This window comes from Chenopodium album, chromosome 8 (assembly GCF_948465745.1).
Source record: "Chenopodium album chromosome 8, dcCheAlbu1.1, whole genome shotgun sequence".
NCBI classification, from domain to species: Eukaryota; Viridiplantae; Streptophyta; class Magnoliopsida; order Caryophyllales; family Amaranthaceae; genus Chenopodium; species Chenopodium album.
Window position 1 is genome coordinate 54,273,159 of NC_137841.1, and position 17,758 is coordinate 54,290,916.

Below are 17,758 nucleotides of genomic sequence, written 5' to 3' on the forward strand. Positions count from 1 at the left end.
ATATCATTTGCCTTTTAAAAAAATGTCATCATTCATGCATTAACATGGGTATAGTATACATTATTATTTTATAAACTAACTTATAGATTTGTTCCTACGTCCAAAAAAATATATGAAAGCTTGAACAGTCAAAATTAAATTTTAATGCTTCATTGAATCATTGTTCAAAATGTTAAATGATATACAACGTGCTTCTTATACTTCTTTTGTGCTTTAGTTCTTGAGACAACTTTACATAGTACGGAGTACAATACTAAAAATTGTAGGGTTTTAGGTACTCTAAGCGGAATTTCATGAATCACATTCATACGCGCCTAAACATGATCTCATGCATATACAGATAAAGATCACATAATAGTTTAGAATTAACCTTTGAAGCGTGAATCCTCTTAGCAATCTTCTTCTCTACCGGAGATAAAGCCTCAATTGAAAATCCTCTATTTGGTCCACCGGATTGAATCAACACTCCACCAATGCTAGTTGGACGGGAAAAACCTTTCACCTTTCTTGGAGTTGAGAACCAATTTTAGAGAGAAAGTATTGAGAGAAAACTTACGTTGTTTTTCAGAAAACTGAATACTGTATGTATTAATTATCCCTAACTAATTAATATATAATCATATAATTATTAATTAGGTTAGGTTTTTCTCTCCCCTTTCCCTTTTTGGCCGGTCACCCTAAGTCCCACTTTGGGCTTCGGGTTTCTTTATTGATCCAATCCTAATGTGTGACCTTGTAGGATCCGTTTAGGCGGGCTTCGGGTTTGTTACTTACGAACCCAAAGTTCTATAGCATTCTCTAGCAAGACGTTTAGACGACCCAAATAAACGAATTACTATCTCCATAATACGATCCATAATTATATTAAGTAATTGCACTAAAGTCGAGGATACATTTCCTTCAATCTCCCACTTGTCCGAGACAAGTATGCAATATTCAAATTCCTTAAGTCTCTTAGTGTCTAATTTGATAGTATGATCACATCTCTATGTTATCCATACCAGCGTTCAAATTATTTCTTGAAATCTGAGTTTGAATTGCTAAACTAATGATCATCTTATGATCCATTTGAGCACGGCCATGCATTTTCAATTCTTACTCTTCAAGAGGCCAAGACACCCATCCTATCTAACATAGGAGGACCTATTCAATCTTGTGCCAACCAAAACTCCCACTCAAGTTTTAGCACATCCCGAGTGTCGCCTTTATAGTCCCCTTTTACGGCATGACGTTTGACAACATCAAGGTTACACTAATCATTGAATTGAGTAGTGTTCCACTCATGTCTAAGGAATCCGCTAATATAATTTGCGAAGTTTTAGAACTTCTAAGTAGGTCTGTTCGATCATGTATCGACTATACATATCCATATGATTGACTAAACATCTCCATGTTTCCATAGCGCATGAAACGACACCATCAATCAATCTTATATGCTAATCCTTTTATTGAGTCATTTATGTCCAAATTAACAACTCAGATTAGGAACTTAAATATTTTATGAATTCAGTTCAGTATGGGGTTTCATTCATCAAATCACGTATTTGACAAGCCCATTAAATTCAATAAATATGTTGGACATTTTATTTAATACTAAATCAAAATTAAATAAGATGAAAAATTTCATACTATATAAACATAAAACATGAAAATCATGTCTTTATCTTGTAACAAGTTTCTCTAAACAAAAACAATTTAAAGCCATTCTAACACTTGCTTCAACCCTACAACCCTAGCGTGACGTTCATGCTTGGGTTAAGGGAGAGGTTTAGTGAGTGGATCAACAACATTCTCATTTGTGTGAACTTTGCAGATCTTGACATCATTCCTGTCTACAATCTCGCGAGTGAGGTAATATTTCCTCATTACATGCTTGGATTTGTCGTTTGATCTTGGTTCTTTTGCTTGCGCAATAGCTCCATTATTATCACAAAACAACTCAATTCCTTCTAGAACACTAGGTACGATCCCTAGCTCTGTTAGGAACTTCTTTATCCAAACAGCTTCCTTAGCTGCTTCTACCACTGCTAAATATTCTGATTCTGTCGTAGAGTCTGCTACAGTGCCTTGCTTTGAACTCTTCCAGCTCTGTGCTCCTCCATTCAGACAAAAGATGTACCCTGATTGCGAGCTGTAATCATCTCTGTCGGTTTGAAAACTTGCATCAGTATAACCTTTAACAACCAACTCATCTACTCCTCCATAGACCAAAAACATTCCTTTAGTCCTTCTCAAGTACTTTAGGATGTTCTTAGCCGTAGTCCAGTGTGCTTCATCTGGATTTGCTTGGAATCTGCTACATAAGCTCAGAGCAAATGCAACATCCGGTCGAGTGCATATCATGGCATACATGATAGAACCTATAGCCGAGGCGTAAGGTATGCTACTCATTCGCTTCAACTCATCAGGCTCCGATGGGCACTGACTCTTGCTAAGCGAAATGCCATGTGATATGGGAATGAATCCTCTCTTAGAGTTTTCCATATTTAACCTTGCAAGAACCTTATCAATATAAGTCTCTTGTCTCAGTCCAAGCATCCTTCGAGACCTATCTCTATGGATTTTGATTCCCAAAATGTACTCAGCTTCTCCAAGGTCTTTCCTGGAAAAACAACTTCTCAACCATTCCTTGACTGACTCAAGCATTGGTATGTCATTTCCTATGAGTAGTATGTCATTTACATACAAAACCAAGAGGACTAAGCTACTCACACTAAATTTCTTGTAAACACAAGATTCTTCTTCGCTCTTGAGAAAACCAAACTGTTTGATTGCCTCATCAAATCAAAGATTCTAGCTCCGAGACGCTTGCTTCAATCCATAAATGGATCTCTGAAGCTTGCAAAATCTTTTGGGATTTTCTGGATCCTCAAAACCCTCAGGTTGTGTCATGTACACATCCTCCATCAAGAACCCATTCAAGAAGGTGGTTTTGACATCCATCTGCCAAATTTCATAATTGTAATGTGCAGCAATCGCCAAAAGTATCCGAATTGACTTAATCTTTGCCACTGGAGAAAAGGTTTCATCATAGTCTATACCATGTATTTGTTTAAATCCTTTTGCAACCAGTCTTTCTTTATAAATATAGACATTTCCATTCTTGTCTGTTTTTATTTTGAACACCCACTTGCATCCAATAGGTTTTACCCCATCAGGCAAGTCGACTAGGGTCCAAACTTTGTTCTCAAACATGGAGTCCATTTCAGATTTCATGGCCTCAAGCCATTTCTCAGAGTCTGGGCTCGTCAAAGCCTGTTTGTAGTTAGTAGGTTCAGAATTTTCCAAAATCAATATTTTAGAGTCTTCTGTTAACAGGAAATCAACCAACTGCTTGTTTGGGATCCTTGTTCTACTCGACCTACGTGGGGCTTGAGCATCAATAGAAATATTCTCTTCAACATCTTGAAGATTTTCGCATGAATTAGATTCAAGTGGGACGACAGGAGTTTCGCTTAATGAATTAGCTTGCTCCGACACCTGACTTGTCATAGCAGAGTCATGCGCCCTCGCTTCTAATGTGGTTTGATCCACATCCATTTGTTGCTCATCTCGAATTTCTTCGAGAACTATTTTACTCCCACTTTTCTTTCTGGAAATAAACTCCTTTTCAAGAAAGACACCATCACGAGCAACAAACACTTTGTTCTGTTGACGGTTATAGAAGTAGTAACCCCTTGTCTCCTTTGGGTATCCCACAAAGAGACATTTATCTGATTTGGGTGCAAGTTTGTCTGACAGTATACGTTTTACATAGACTTCACAACCCCAGATTTTAAGAAAAGATAAGTTTGGAACTTTTCCATTCCACATCTCATATGGAGTCTTTTCTACAGCCTTTGACGGGCTTCTATTTAGTGTGTGTGCAGCTGTTTCTAGAGCATATCCCCAAAAAGAAATTGGAAGATCAGCAAGACTCATCATTGATTAAACCATATCCAGTAAAGTTTGATTCCTCCTTTCAGACACACCGTTTAACTGTGGCGTCCCTGGTGGAGTCAACTGTGAAATTATTCCACAATCCTTTAGATGATCATCGAATTCTTGGGTCAAATATTCGCCACCACGATCGGATCGTAATGTTTTTATTGTTTTACCAAGTTGATTCTGTACTTCATTTTGGAATTCTTTGAACTTTTCAAATGATTCCGACTTATGCTTCATTAAGTAGATATACCCATATCGACTTAAATCATCAGTAAAAGTGATAAAGTAACTAAACCCACCTCTTGCCTTTGAACTCATAGACCCACAAACATCTGTATGTATAAGTTCCAAGAGATCATTGGCTCTTTCACCCTTTCCAGTAAAAGGTGACTTTGTCATTTTCCCCAGCAAGCATGATTCACATACATCAAATGATTCATAATCGAATGATGTAAGGATTCCATCCTTTCGTAATTTTTGGATGCGCTTTTGGTTTATATGACCCATCCGGCAATGCCATAGATATGTTGGGTTTAAATCATTCGACTTTTGTTTCTTGCTATTTATGTTATAGACTTGTACTGTCCTATCAAGTACATATAAGCCATTAATCAATTTTGCACTAGCATAGAACATGTTATTGTAAGAAATGGAACAACATTTGTTCTTAATCTCAAAACAAAAACCTTCATGATCCAAAACAGAAACAAAAATAATGTTCTTAGTAATTGACGGAACGAGATAACAATTATTAAGTTCTAAAATTAATCCAGACGGTAAATGCAGATTATAACTTCCGATGGCAAGTGCAGCAACTCTTGCTCCATTTTCGACGCAAAGCTCCACCTCGCCTTTTGCTAGTTTTCTACTTCTTTTTAGTCCCTGCACATCATTAACTATGTGAGAACCACAACCGGTATCAAATACCCATAAATAAGTAGAAGTCAAATTAACTTCTATAACATAAATACCTGAAGTAGAAGCACCTGACTTCTTATCCTCCAAGTACTTGGGGCAGTTTCTCTTCCAGTGACCTATCTTTTCACAGTAGAAACATTTTCTTTCCGCAGCAACTTTTGGTTTAGCGGTCTGCTTAGGCTTTTCAGAATTTTTGACAACTTGCTTGCCTTTGTTTTTCTTGCCTGCCCCCTTCTTTTTGAAACCCTCTCCCTTTTGAACCATCAAAACCTCTTTCTTTGGTTCTTTGGGAATGTTCCTTTCAGCATTAACAAGCATCTCATGCAATTGAGTCAAAGTCTTTTCAGACTCATTCATGTTGAAAGTCTTCCTAAACTGATTTAAGTTGTCAGGCAATGAATGGAGAATGATATCAGTAGCCAACTGTTGGCTATAAGGGAATCCAAGACGTTCCATGCTTTCAAAAAGACCCATCATTTTGAAAGCATGTTGGCGAACAGATTCACCATTTTCCATCTTGCATTCCAAAATCTCCTTATTAATCTCATATCTCTCAATCCTGGCCTATTTCTGAAACATGGCCTTAAGCTCTTGCATAATGGTGTAAGCATCTTTGGTCTCAAACCTTCTTTGGAGGTCCGGTTCCATAGCCGCCACCATGAAGCAAGTGATTGGAGTAGACCTATCATTAGCCTGCTTAGCACGACGTTTATATCAGCATCAGATGATTCATTAGTCACTACTGGAAGTGGGTTTTCTAAGACATCCTCTTTACCCTCCGACTTTAAAAGAAGTCTTAGGGTTCTTTTTCCAATTGATGAAGTTTTCTCTGTTCAACCTATCCTTCTCAAGGAAGGGACGAACGCTAAAAATCAAGTTGTTGTTGTTATTAGTCATGATATCTACAGACAGAAAAAGGCAAAGTTCAATTTATGTTTATAAAAGCACCTAAAAAGCAATAGTTTCTAGGTTACTTAGCACTCTATCCAATTTTAATGTCCCTATTTGAATAAGTGATTCCAAGATCCTATCAACATGCAACGTTAAGCAGACGGAGGCCTTTTCTTAAAATTACATTTTCAAGGTAAGTAAACTCTTTACTAATTACAACATTTGTAATTCTTGGTTAGACAGAAAAACATCTCATGCTTAACTGTCCCTTTGCTTCAAAATCCAAAACGCTTTTGATGATTTTGTTGAGGTTAACCAAATTAAGTGTGCAAAATTCGCAATTTCACCTCACCTCCCAAAATTAATAACAATACCCTACGGAGGCGTGACCTATTACTATTAATTAAGGGTTAATAAGTACTTTATATTTGGAAAAGCAAACCTCAATATTTGCAGGACCTAAGTTTATTATGTCGTTATTAATTAGTGAACTCTAGCGCATTGATAACATACATACAATAAACTTATAAGCATTTTAAGAATAATAATAAAATGCAAAATTAAATATGAGCTAGTATGGCCCCTAATCCTAAGAACTAAGCCTGAAAGGGCACTTCCTTGGACTCTTCATGGATCTTCATCCACCTTCATCATGGGCCTTCTCATCTGGGCTCTTCTTTGGATTAATTAAGAATTTAAATAATTAAACTAATTCTTAATTAAATAAAATTACAAAAATACTTAACGATATGCAGATCGTATTTAAATTACAAAAATACATAACGATACGCAGATCGTATTTATAATTTAAATCTAGGGCCATACTAGTCATTTATAGCAATAATATATCATATATATAAAAATGCCACATAATAATATCACATATTATACTTGCCAATAATTAAAATATCATATATTCTTAATTATGTCAAGTGGATAAATCAATTAATTAGGAAATCCTAGAATATAAATCATATTTGATAAACTGAAATCCTAACCACCTTAAAGATTGTATCCTAAAAATAAGCTAGCCAACTAATTTTAATTAGATTAAAAAATCAAATTATGTAATTATCTTATAATCAATTCAAAACAACCATAATTGGAATTGCTCAATATCCCCTTAAAATAAGTTTTTCAATATTATCCAAAATAAATAAATCAATTTTTTTTTTATCAATTTTTTTTTTAAAAAAACTTAAAAACAGAAAAACAGAGCTGCCGTGACTGAGCTTGCTGCCCATCCACGTCATAGCCGTTGCAGCAGCCAGGCCGGAGCCCAGCCACCACAACAGTTGTCCGCCGCAGCTAGGCAGCCGCCCAACCACAGCAGCGCTGGCTGGCGCACCAGGCAGCTGCCCAGCACGCCAATCAGCTCGAGCAGAGCTGAAACCGTGCAACAGTTGCAGGTTTAGCTCTGCTCCTGCCCTCACCAACCCCCTTTGCTGCCCCTTCGCCCTTTCCGACCACCGGAGCAGCCACCGTGGCCCACCATTAGGTGGTTCTGCCACCCAGCCGTGGCTGCGCCTCGCAACCAATCTAATTTTTTTTTTTGAGTTAAATTAATTTTACAACCTTTGCAAAATTAATTTTGGTGATCTAATTACAATTAAACACAACTCTTTTATGCATAATTTCAGAAAAAATTAATCAAAATCTCCATTTTTATTAATTTAGGGCTTTTCATATAAAATAATTCCCAATTCATATAAAACCAATTTTACATGAATTGATTAATCATATCTAAACAATTTTTAATATGAAAAATAGATTATATTATATAAATTTAACAATTAAAATCGAAAATTAGGGTTCATAACCATCAAATTCGAAATTTTGGGGCTTTAGGGTTCTTAAAAAAATATATGGTTATAGGCTATTGAGCAATTAAATTCACAATTTAATCAATTCCAATCAATTAAAATCATATTCTAATAAGGTTATTTTAATCCATAATTCAATTCCTCCCCTTAATCAAATTAAAATTAGCCTAATTCAGACATCAAAATAATCATATTATTGTGACCAGTTTATTATATGGAAGGGGCTAACTGATACCACTGTAGGGTTTTAGGTATTCTAAGCGGAATTTCATGAATCACATTCATACGCACCTAAACAGGATCTCATGCATATACAAATAAAGATCACATAATAGTTTAGAATTAACCTTTGAAGCGTGAATCCTCTTAGCAATCTTCTTCTCTACCGGAGATAAAGAGCCTCAATTGAAACTCCTCTATTTGGTCCACCGGATTGAATCAACACTTCACCAATGCTAGTTGGACGGGAAAAACCTTTCACCTTTCTTGGAGTTGAGAACCAATTTTAGAGAGAAAGTATTGAGAGAAAACTTACGTTGTTTTTCAGAAAACTGAATACTGTATGCATTAATTATCCCTAGCTAATTAATATATAATCATATAATTATTAATTAGGTTAGGTTTTTCTCTCCCCTTTCCCTTTTTGGCCGGTCACCCTAAGGCCCACTTTGGGCTTCGGGTTTCTTTATTGATCCAATCCTAATGTGTGACCTTAGCTTGTAGGACCCGTTTAGGCGGGCTTCGGGTTTGTTACTTACTAACCCAAAGTTCTATAGCATTCTCTAGCAAGACGTATAGACGACCCAAATAAACGAATTACTATCTCCATAATACGATCCATAATTATATTAAGTAATTGCACTAAAGTCGAGGACACATTTCCTTCAACAATAGCTACAATAACTTCGTAGTCGCTATGATCTTTGATCAGAAGCATTTAATTTTGGTGTTATATTAAATTACACCATCCATTTAATTAACTAGACTATATATAGTTAATTAATTATATATACTATTTTTTTTTAAGTAAATTAATTATATATACTACTTCCTTCTACAATGTGCAATTTGTACATAATTACTCCAACCTTCTTCCTTTATCGATCTTCCAAATGCTTGATGATCTCATTATCTCATACACATACAACTATACAAGTCATACATGAAAGCTAGATAGGAGAGTGCGTTCATCAATTAACCGAATGCAAGAAGCTACTAGAGGATGAAGGATGTCTAGTGGAAGCAATGCATGTCTATCGAGAAGGTAATCGACTGATCGAGCAACAGAATGGCTTGCTAATCAAGGAGTTTCGTGAAACAATAACTTAAAGTACGTCGAGTTGGTTCAGTTCCCGGGCTTGCAGCTAGGCCGAATTTTGCAAGAAGATAGAGTTAGTGTGGCCTTCCCTTGGTTTGTCCCAGTGTCCCACTGTAGATTTTTCTCTTTCGTTTTTTAGTTTGTTTTCAATTTCTTTTGTTTGGGGCCTTAGCCCATTGTGACACCAAAAAAAAAAGGAAGAAAAAAAAGTAGCTAAATATAATTGCATAAATATCGAATTGGTATCTTGAATTTGTGTTAATTTGTAACAATCTCTTCTTTCCATATATAACTAGCCTTCTGACCCGTTCCATACACGGGTTATTACTTAGAATATTTTCCTTGTAATGTGTTGCTTATTTGTGTTGTATGAGTCAGCATTGTTTTATTGTACTGTATATGTTTATATAATGTGGACTAATTAACTCTACTTTTTTTTTTACTATTACTTTATTTTAAATTTAGGATATGAAAAGACTACGACTTTATTTTGGTGTAGTTGAAACATTTAATTTCCTCACTTAAATTTGCAAGTTATGGAATGCATAAAGACATTAACACTATTTTTTGATAAAGAAGGTGGCATATGGCATATGAGTAATTTGTGGTGACATGTGGCATATGAGTAATGTGTGGTTTGTGTTTTTAAATACTAAGTATAAATATAAAGTATTACGTTTGACTTTTTTTTATTATTTTATACTAATATTGACCATAGTATTTTTGTTTGTATTAAATCAAATTTTATGTATTTTATATGAAATATGTTGTTAATACTCCTTTCATCCCTTAATAATAGTCTATTTTGGTGAGATTTCATGGAAATTAACAAACTTAAATAAGTAGTAGTATAAGTACAATGAAAAGGTTGATGTATATAGGTTATGCAAAAAAGTAGAGAGAGGGAAAGTAATAAAAGTAGATGAAAATGTAAAATTTATATGGGGAGCTAAATTTGCACCAACATGGAAACATTGTTTTAATTGGAGGAATTTTGGTAAAAAAAAAATATTAATGTTTATTGGAAAAAGCAAATGGGGTGAGCATTTTGGGACTAAAATTTGGCCAAAAGAGACTATCATTAAGGGACATGGAGTAGGTTTTTTTTTTTTTTTAATAAAAGCTTCATAACATCAACTTTTAGGCATTTAATATTTATTTGTATATAATTATATATATGTAAAGGTCAAATTAATTCATTGGCATGTGTATCAAATTTAATTGTGTTAATTATTTCGACACGAGAAAGTCCACTATGGAACAATATTAGATCAACTTACACCACAACTACAACAATTATTTATGATGGATAATTGTCAGAATTGCAATTATTTATTTATTTATTTATTTTGACAAACACCAGCAGCATAGCATATGATTATTCAATCAAAGATGCCAAATCCTTACAAATAGCCTCATGAATTTCAAGAGTGTATTCTTCCAATTAAATAAGACTTACACTAAAATTACAACTTAGAGTAGCTAAAATGTAAGCGACACCATTACCCGACTTCTTATCAAAAGAGAAAGATACAAGCTGGCAGCTTGACGAAATGAGTTGGAGAATATCCTTCACCATATTACCAAACTCATTTGGAGGACAATCACTCTTCTTCAAATGATGAAACTATTTAGATTATCGGTCTCAAGCACAAGCTTGTTGAAATCCGGTTCTCTAGCAATACCACACTCTGTCTCATCGCCATAGCCTCCCCAACATCGACCTCAAACGCCCCTACTGTTACCTCACAGCATGCCATCACCACATCTCCAACTGCATCCCTTAGCACCCCACATCTCCAACCACACCTCCAACTGCATCCTCACCACACATGGGGCATATGCTGTCAACATTCATTCCCCTAGCCACCAGATTTCTTATTAATGGCACCCTATTTTGTATGAACCTCCATGCAAACATCTTCACTTTAGGGGGATGCAAGCATGCCATACATCTTTCCAATTGAATGGATAGATTTCTGCTAATTTAGATGCTTTCCCCCTTTCTTCCTATTCAACCAACAAATTGTAAGCACTATGCACACTATACATACCATCCTTAGAATAGTACCAAGTCCATCCATCTTCATCATCATACATTGAATCAGAATGCTACAGATGTTCCTTAGTCCCCTCTGTGTGAATAATTTGCACAAAGAGTCAAGCTTTCATTTTTTTCCTCCCGCAATTCACACACCAGCTGTGGTATATTATCCCTAGTCCCCTTACTAAAAAAAAATACGGAAGTCAGGGAGTTTTGGCTCCCAAGAATCATCCCATATATTAATAGTGCTACCCCTCCCAACCATCTTTCTCGCTCCTTTTTCAACCACATTGCACACACTAAGAATCGACCTTCAAACTCATATTTTATTCCGGATTCACATAAAAAAAAAAGTCAAGTGAGGGAAATATTTACCCTTTAGAACACGGGACATTAAGGACTTATTCATTATCACAATCCTCCAAGCTTTTTAAGCTAGCATAGCCTTTTTGAATAGTGCATATTTTATAAGCTCAAACCACCTTGATTTTTTGCTCGCTGCATTTTTCTCCACGCCACCCAACAAGTCTTTCTCTCTTCACTTTTCTGACCCCAAAAGAAAATTCTACACATTTTTTCAACCTCATTAAGGATACTAATAGGGATAGAAAAACATTGCATTGCGTAAGTTGGGATAGCTTGGGCCACTGACTTAATGAGAATTTCACGACCCGCTCGTGACAAAAAATTTTCCTTCCAACCCTTGAGCTTCTTCCAGATAGGGGTGGAAAAAGTTGACCCGACCCGAACCCGACCTGAAAATATTGGGTTAGGGTTGAGATTTTCGACCCGAAAACATAATTAAGTCAACCAAAACTGGACTTGAAATTAATTGGGTTAGGTTAAGGTTGAAATTTTCAACCCAAAAATGACCCATCTAACCTGAAAATAAAAAAAAAAAAAATTAAAAGAAAAAAAAAACAGGAGGAAACTTACTAAAACCAGCCCAAGCCTATATTTAGGTCCTTATAAAAACCAAAACCCTAAAATCCTTTCTCACTTTTACTCCTCTCAGCCGTTAGAAGCTCTTTCTCTTTGATATTTCATTTTTCATCTCAATTTTTTATATTTCAACTCTTAAGAATTCAAACCCTAAAAATCTCAAATCCTTTGCCTCTCCAAGCCTTCCTCTCCTTCACGGACATCACGATTCAAGTCATTCAACAACTTGCAAGAGTTCAAACTCCATTAATCTCTAATCCCACACTGCAGTTGAATTATGGTAGAATGAGTAGTGTCGTGACACTATTGATAATAGTAGGGCTGGCCATATACACACCTAGCAATAATGTTTATGGCACTACCTTGTTTTTTACAAAAAATCATTGATTATATAAGACAATAAATGTAGATAGACTAAGTTTTAAGTTTTGTACCCATTTATTACAAGCTAGTATGCATGATGAATTTGTGATGTTTGTTTTTTTTCATGTTTTTGTTATATACCTTGCAATGTATTATTTTTTATTTTTATTACTCGCTCATTAAGCACAAACACACTTCATTTGGTTAATTTTGGATTCAATATATAATGTTGTTTATTTTGGTTTCTATTGAAGCATTCAGCCTATAAACTTGAGTGTTTGAAAATATTAGAAGGTTTGATAATATCAAGCTATTTGAAAAAAAAAACAGGTTAGTTTTAGGTCAAATTCAGGTTATATAACCTGATTTAAACCAAACAAAAAAAAAAACAGGTTAAATAAGGTCAATTTCGGGTTGAACCGAACCCGAAATAATTAGGTTCAAGTTGGGGTTTACAACCCGAAAAGTTAAATGGATCAGGTTCGGGTTGGGGGGTAGCTAACCCGAAATCAGCTGACCCGAACACGAACCCGACTCGACCTGATCTGTTTGCTAGCCCTACTTCCAGACCCTATCCTGAATACTTTGAAATACCATTTTTTAGAGCCACCCATGGAAGTTGCTAGGAGCCATAAATATTTTTCATGTCCTTTGACAGCCTTGAAAGATAACTTCATCTGAAGCGTATTTTTCTTCTCAAGATCAATGTTTCGGCTAAAAGACACCTCTAATTTCTCCATATTCAGTTTTTGGCCCGACTCCACCTCATAGGTCGAAAGAGTTTCCGGAACCCTATCAGTTTCATCTCCATTAGCCCTGACAAAAAGAAAGCTATCATCTGCAAAAAATAGATATGAAATTGGGTCAAAATGTCTCCTAATTTTATACCATGGATTAGTTTTCTCCTTTCTGTATCCCGAAGAACAGCTGATAATCCCTCTGCACAAATGATAAACAGAAACGGAGTTTGAGGATCTCCTTGCCTAAGCCCTCTACTTGGCCTAAATTCCCAAGAAGGTTGCCCGTTCACCAAAACAACAAAAGAAGCTAATGACACACAATTCATAATGTTATTCACAATAATCTCCAGGAAGCAAATTGGCTTTCTTAGACATACATATGTGATGTAGATATTTGTTTTTAGAGGAAAAATGTGAAGGAGATTAATGGACAATTGCAAGTGTGGATTTGGAATAATATTAACTCATACTATCAATATGAAAATATATCTCGCATAAAATTATTATTATACATTATTGAAGGATCGATATTAATGTTGGATTATGTGTTTCATCCGTTTCTTTTTACTTGCAATACTTTAACTTAAAGTAATCTTAAACGAATTATATTTAAAGAAAATAAAGTCATGCAAAATCACTTCAATTTATATTTTTATAAAACAAATTTTATAATTTTTACTTATTGATATCTAAATATATGATTATAAAACATATTTCTAGACCTCAATCTTAAGGGGTTTTTTTATTTTTTATTTTTTAAAAAGTATTAAAATGATCACACGACCTTGTTATTTGCTCACAGAGAGCATTTGGAAAAATCTTGTGGTTTGTACAACAAATATATTGATGTCTTTAGTATTACCATGATTACCATATATAGCATGTTCATTTTGTTCATAATTGGAATTGTTAGAATTGATATATTTTTATAGAACTTCTTTTTTTGAAGGGGGGGGGGGGGTTGGGGGTTAGATTCACACACTTAGAAGTGGTGTGTTGTTGTGTGGTTAATGTCCTTATTATGTTACTTGATTGTTTTCAAACTCATTTACGTTTCTCTTTTGTACCAATGAAATAAAACCATTAACAAGTAAAACTTGATGTTGTACCACTCAGGACACTAAGTTTTACATTTGGAGTAAATGGTGTTGTGTTTAATATTTCCAGATGAATTTGTTTTATACCACCTATAGTCAACAAAGCGCAACAAGGTAAGTTGTTGTACTCCTACAACATTTGTAAAAAGGATTCCACTGTAATTTATTACGGTACCATTATAATAATTAGGGTACCATTATAATTATTTAGGGCACCACTTGGTACGAACAATTACTGAAGTAGGTAACCGATGAATTGGAACCAGCAAATGATGCACTGGTGTTACCAACTGTTAAGGAAGGGTTACCTTTAAGTCAAACAGTTATACCTTCTAGATACCTTAGGGTACCTTTAAGTCTATCTAGGGTACCATCATTTCCATTAGAGAAAACCAATACATGAAACACATGCAATGTTTGTGACCTAATTATTGTTTGATGATGGGGATGGGATGTATGAGTTTATCATAGCTCCTGAACACTATAATGAGAAGTGAGAAATGTATGTATGTGATTATGTGATTTGTACCTGCTAAGTAAATAAAGAAGATTACATGAACATGTAATTTTCTCAGTTTCTTTGTACACACCTACATTAGTATTACCATGAAAACCATGATTACCAAGTTTATTACGAAGTTCGTTTTGTGCACGTTTTGTGCAAAGGTTTTCATACAATTTTGTAACACTTTGGGGGGGTGTTTCACACACTTAAAATTCATTTTGCGGTAATTGTCATAAATGAAATATGAACTTAATTGCTTAAAATTCATTGTGCGGTAATTAAAAGCTGATACTTGATTATGTACCACTGAGCTTGTACAGTTCCCATTATGCTATTGTTTTGTACCACTGAAGTATATTGTTGGACACCAGTAGTACAAATACACATGACGGTGATAAAAAAGAACAAGTTGATGTTGTATATATAGCCTTCTAACATGGCTATTTAATGGTGCTCCAGGGCTGACCTTTTTTTTAATATTGTTTTACCTAATGTGTATGATGCTGTGCCGTGTGTGGATTAAACTCTGTTTAACTAAATTAGATGTGAATTAGTAATTTGGTAATTAACTTGTGGACAATCTACATATTGTCTAATAACTTATGTGTTTAAGGGGAATGTATTTTCAGACTCTCAGTCGTTTTAAACCAATTAGTAATTAAGTTAAGGATCTGCTTCCTAACTAAGTTCTATGTTTTTTCTCTATTAAGTTCTTTTGCTTATCAAACTCTAATAACTTATGTGTTCTTAATGATCCATATATATATAGTTGTTGTGCTTATGCTTTAACTAATATAATTTTAATACAAACACATTTAATACAAACACAAAATTCTAATTCTACAGCTATCAACCAAGTGACTTGCAATGTTTACATAACCGTAACCAAACTGTCTGCATTGTCAACATACAGATTAACTGTGTTCTGGCTGAACAAAATATCACCCTCCAACCCAGACAATTGAAAACATAGTTTTACCATACTGCAAAAACATCAAAACAATTAAACCATGCTACAATTCAGCCATGCTACAGTCTAAAACAATGATATATAAATATCCAATCTCAAATCAATAGATGAAAAACACACAACTACAATGTGTTTTGAGAAGATCTATTCCTTTTGGGCCACACTCGTTCCTTGGAAGAATTTCATCGAATTTGGCTCTGAGTTCGTTGCATGAATTGTTTGCTCCTCCAAAAACAACCTCTTCTTCAAGTTCTTCTCCTACACACAAAAGTTTTGCAAATAAACAATTGTTATACACACTAAAGTTTTGCTATTTTGCAAAATATCAAAGCAGCCATAATTCACAGCAAACATACCACAGGGTAACTAGTATCAAAAGAACTACGGGCATAGTGTTTAATGCAACCAAGCATTAGCACAACACAGGAGAAACTATAAATGAATAGCAGGAGGTGGTTAGTTTAACTGAACAAATTCATGTGTCGGGACTGTTCGATATCATTTATGTACACAACTTCGACAACATTTAAGTACACAACTTATATAAGTAACAACATCAACAATGCAACAATCATGCTACTTACGTATCCGTTTGCTTCACCATGCCCACAACATGCCTAGGCTATTTGTCACAACTGCCCAACTCCTAAAAGGGATCTTTTAATTTAATTGGAAGAGAACATCAACTGCCTTCACCTGTGAATGGTATAATTTATAAATTCAAACCAAGTTCCAACCAGCTTCCATAAATTGTTAAAATAGAAGAGTGGGTGACTACCAGCTTCCATAGATTGTTAAAACAGAAGAGCGGGTGACTAACCAGGCCAGTTCTGTACCTAGCTCTGAATGTTGTTCATAAGGATCCGAATATAACGAGTCAATTATCCAGAATTGCTTCTTCACCATATCAATGCAAAGGCACCACCAGTGTTCATCCCCCTTTTTAGTAGACCCATTAAGCACAGGAAAGAAAACCTGTTTCATACACAATACAAATATATCATACAACAGAGCACTTGAAAAGAAAAATAAATCTATATACATTATAAAATACATAAGGTACATTGTATACCCACTTTAATCTTTAAAATACGATTTAGGAATATCTAAGACATTGCCGCCACCGTGAAAACGGTTAAGGCAACCATCAAAGATACACAGCGAAAGACTTAAAATTTAAAACCGTTTAAACAAGTCAACTCAAAGTCCACCAAACGAAAAAAAAGTTTAAAACTTAAACAAACAAAGTCAAATAAAATCAAACTACAACTTGGAACCATTAAAGGCTCCTTATTCAAAACCGTTCCAAAACCAAACCTTTGCTTTAGTCCACACAGAATATGTCATAAATAAATAAAGCATAAAACACATCATAAACTAATGGAAACTAGCATGATTCACTCTTCACTCATGCCCCTTCATGAATATGCTTCAATACCTGAAAAGTTTATCTCTACTTGTCCCCACTACTCTCCATTAAAAATGGGTCATCATAGGGCCAAGATAAAGACATGGCCAAACACACAAACACACACAATCAGCAAAGGTGAGTACATAAGCGTAATTAAACACACTAACATGCTTTCACCTATCAACACACACTTACCTCAATGCACCTGTTTACAAGAACACACAAAAATCAACAAGACTCTTTAACTAGACACTAAATAATTCATTTAGCGTTGATTACGCATCGAACGGGTTTCCAACTATACCTCCCCTAAATAAATTAAGGTTAACTAACACGGGAGCTAACCGTGCCAGCGACAAAACCACTCAAAGATGGCGGAATTCCTGCACATAATAATAAATAAAAAGGAATGTACAGTGTCCTGTACTCCATTAGAAGTTATGGTTAAATATAAAACCCCATAACTTCCCCCATTGTTCATACTCAAGGTATATACGTTCCAAGAGTTTTGGTGCGTAATCTCTTTCACTTTACGTTATTTACATGCTATTGGACTTGGTGATGACTCTCAAAGCATAATAAATCAATCAACAATAATTATTCAATCAACCAAACATACCAATTTAATTCTTGAATAATTAGTGACCACATATTATTTAATGTTGAACCCTTTTTAATTCTACCTCAGTGTCAAAGACACCTTAAACGCATAAAGCGCCAAAAATCCTATCCCTCGGTGTTAAAAACACCTTAAATGCACAAAGGCACCAACATACAATTTATCCCTTGTGTACATAGACACTTATATA

General features: G+C 34.9%; 1 protein-coding gene across 1 annotated transcript; it reads right to left on the bottom strand.

Moving 5' to 3' along the window:
• Positions 1 to 1,755: 1,755 nt before the first annotated feature.
• Positions 1,756 to 5,361, bottom strand: LOC145643054 (uncharacterized). The gene is made up of 4 exons (XM_081694215.1): positions 4,227 to 5,361; positions 3,481 to 3,758; positions 3,151 to 3,255; positions 1,756 to 2,502 (listed from the first exon to the last, which is right to left on the bottom strand). The coding sequence occupies exons 1-4, from the start codon at positions 5,359 to 5,361 to the stop codon at positions 1,756 to 1,758; spliced, it is 2,265 nt and encodes a 754-aa protein (XP_081550341.1).
• Between the last annotated feature and the right edge of the window lie 12,397 nt (positions 5,362 to 17,758).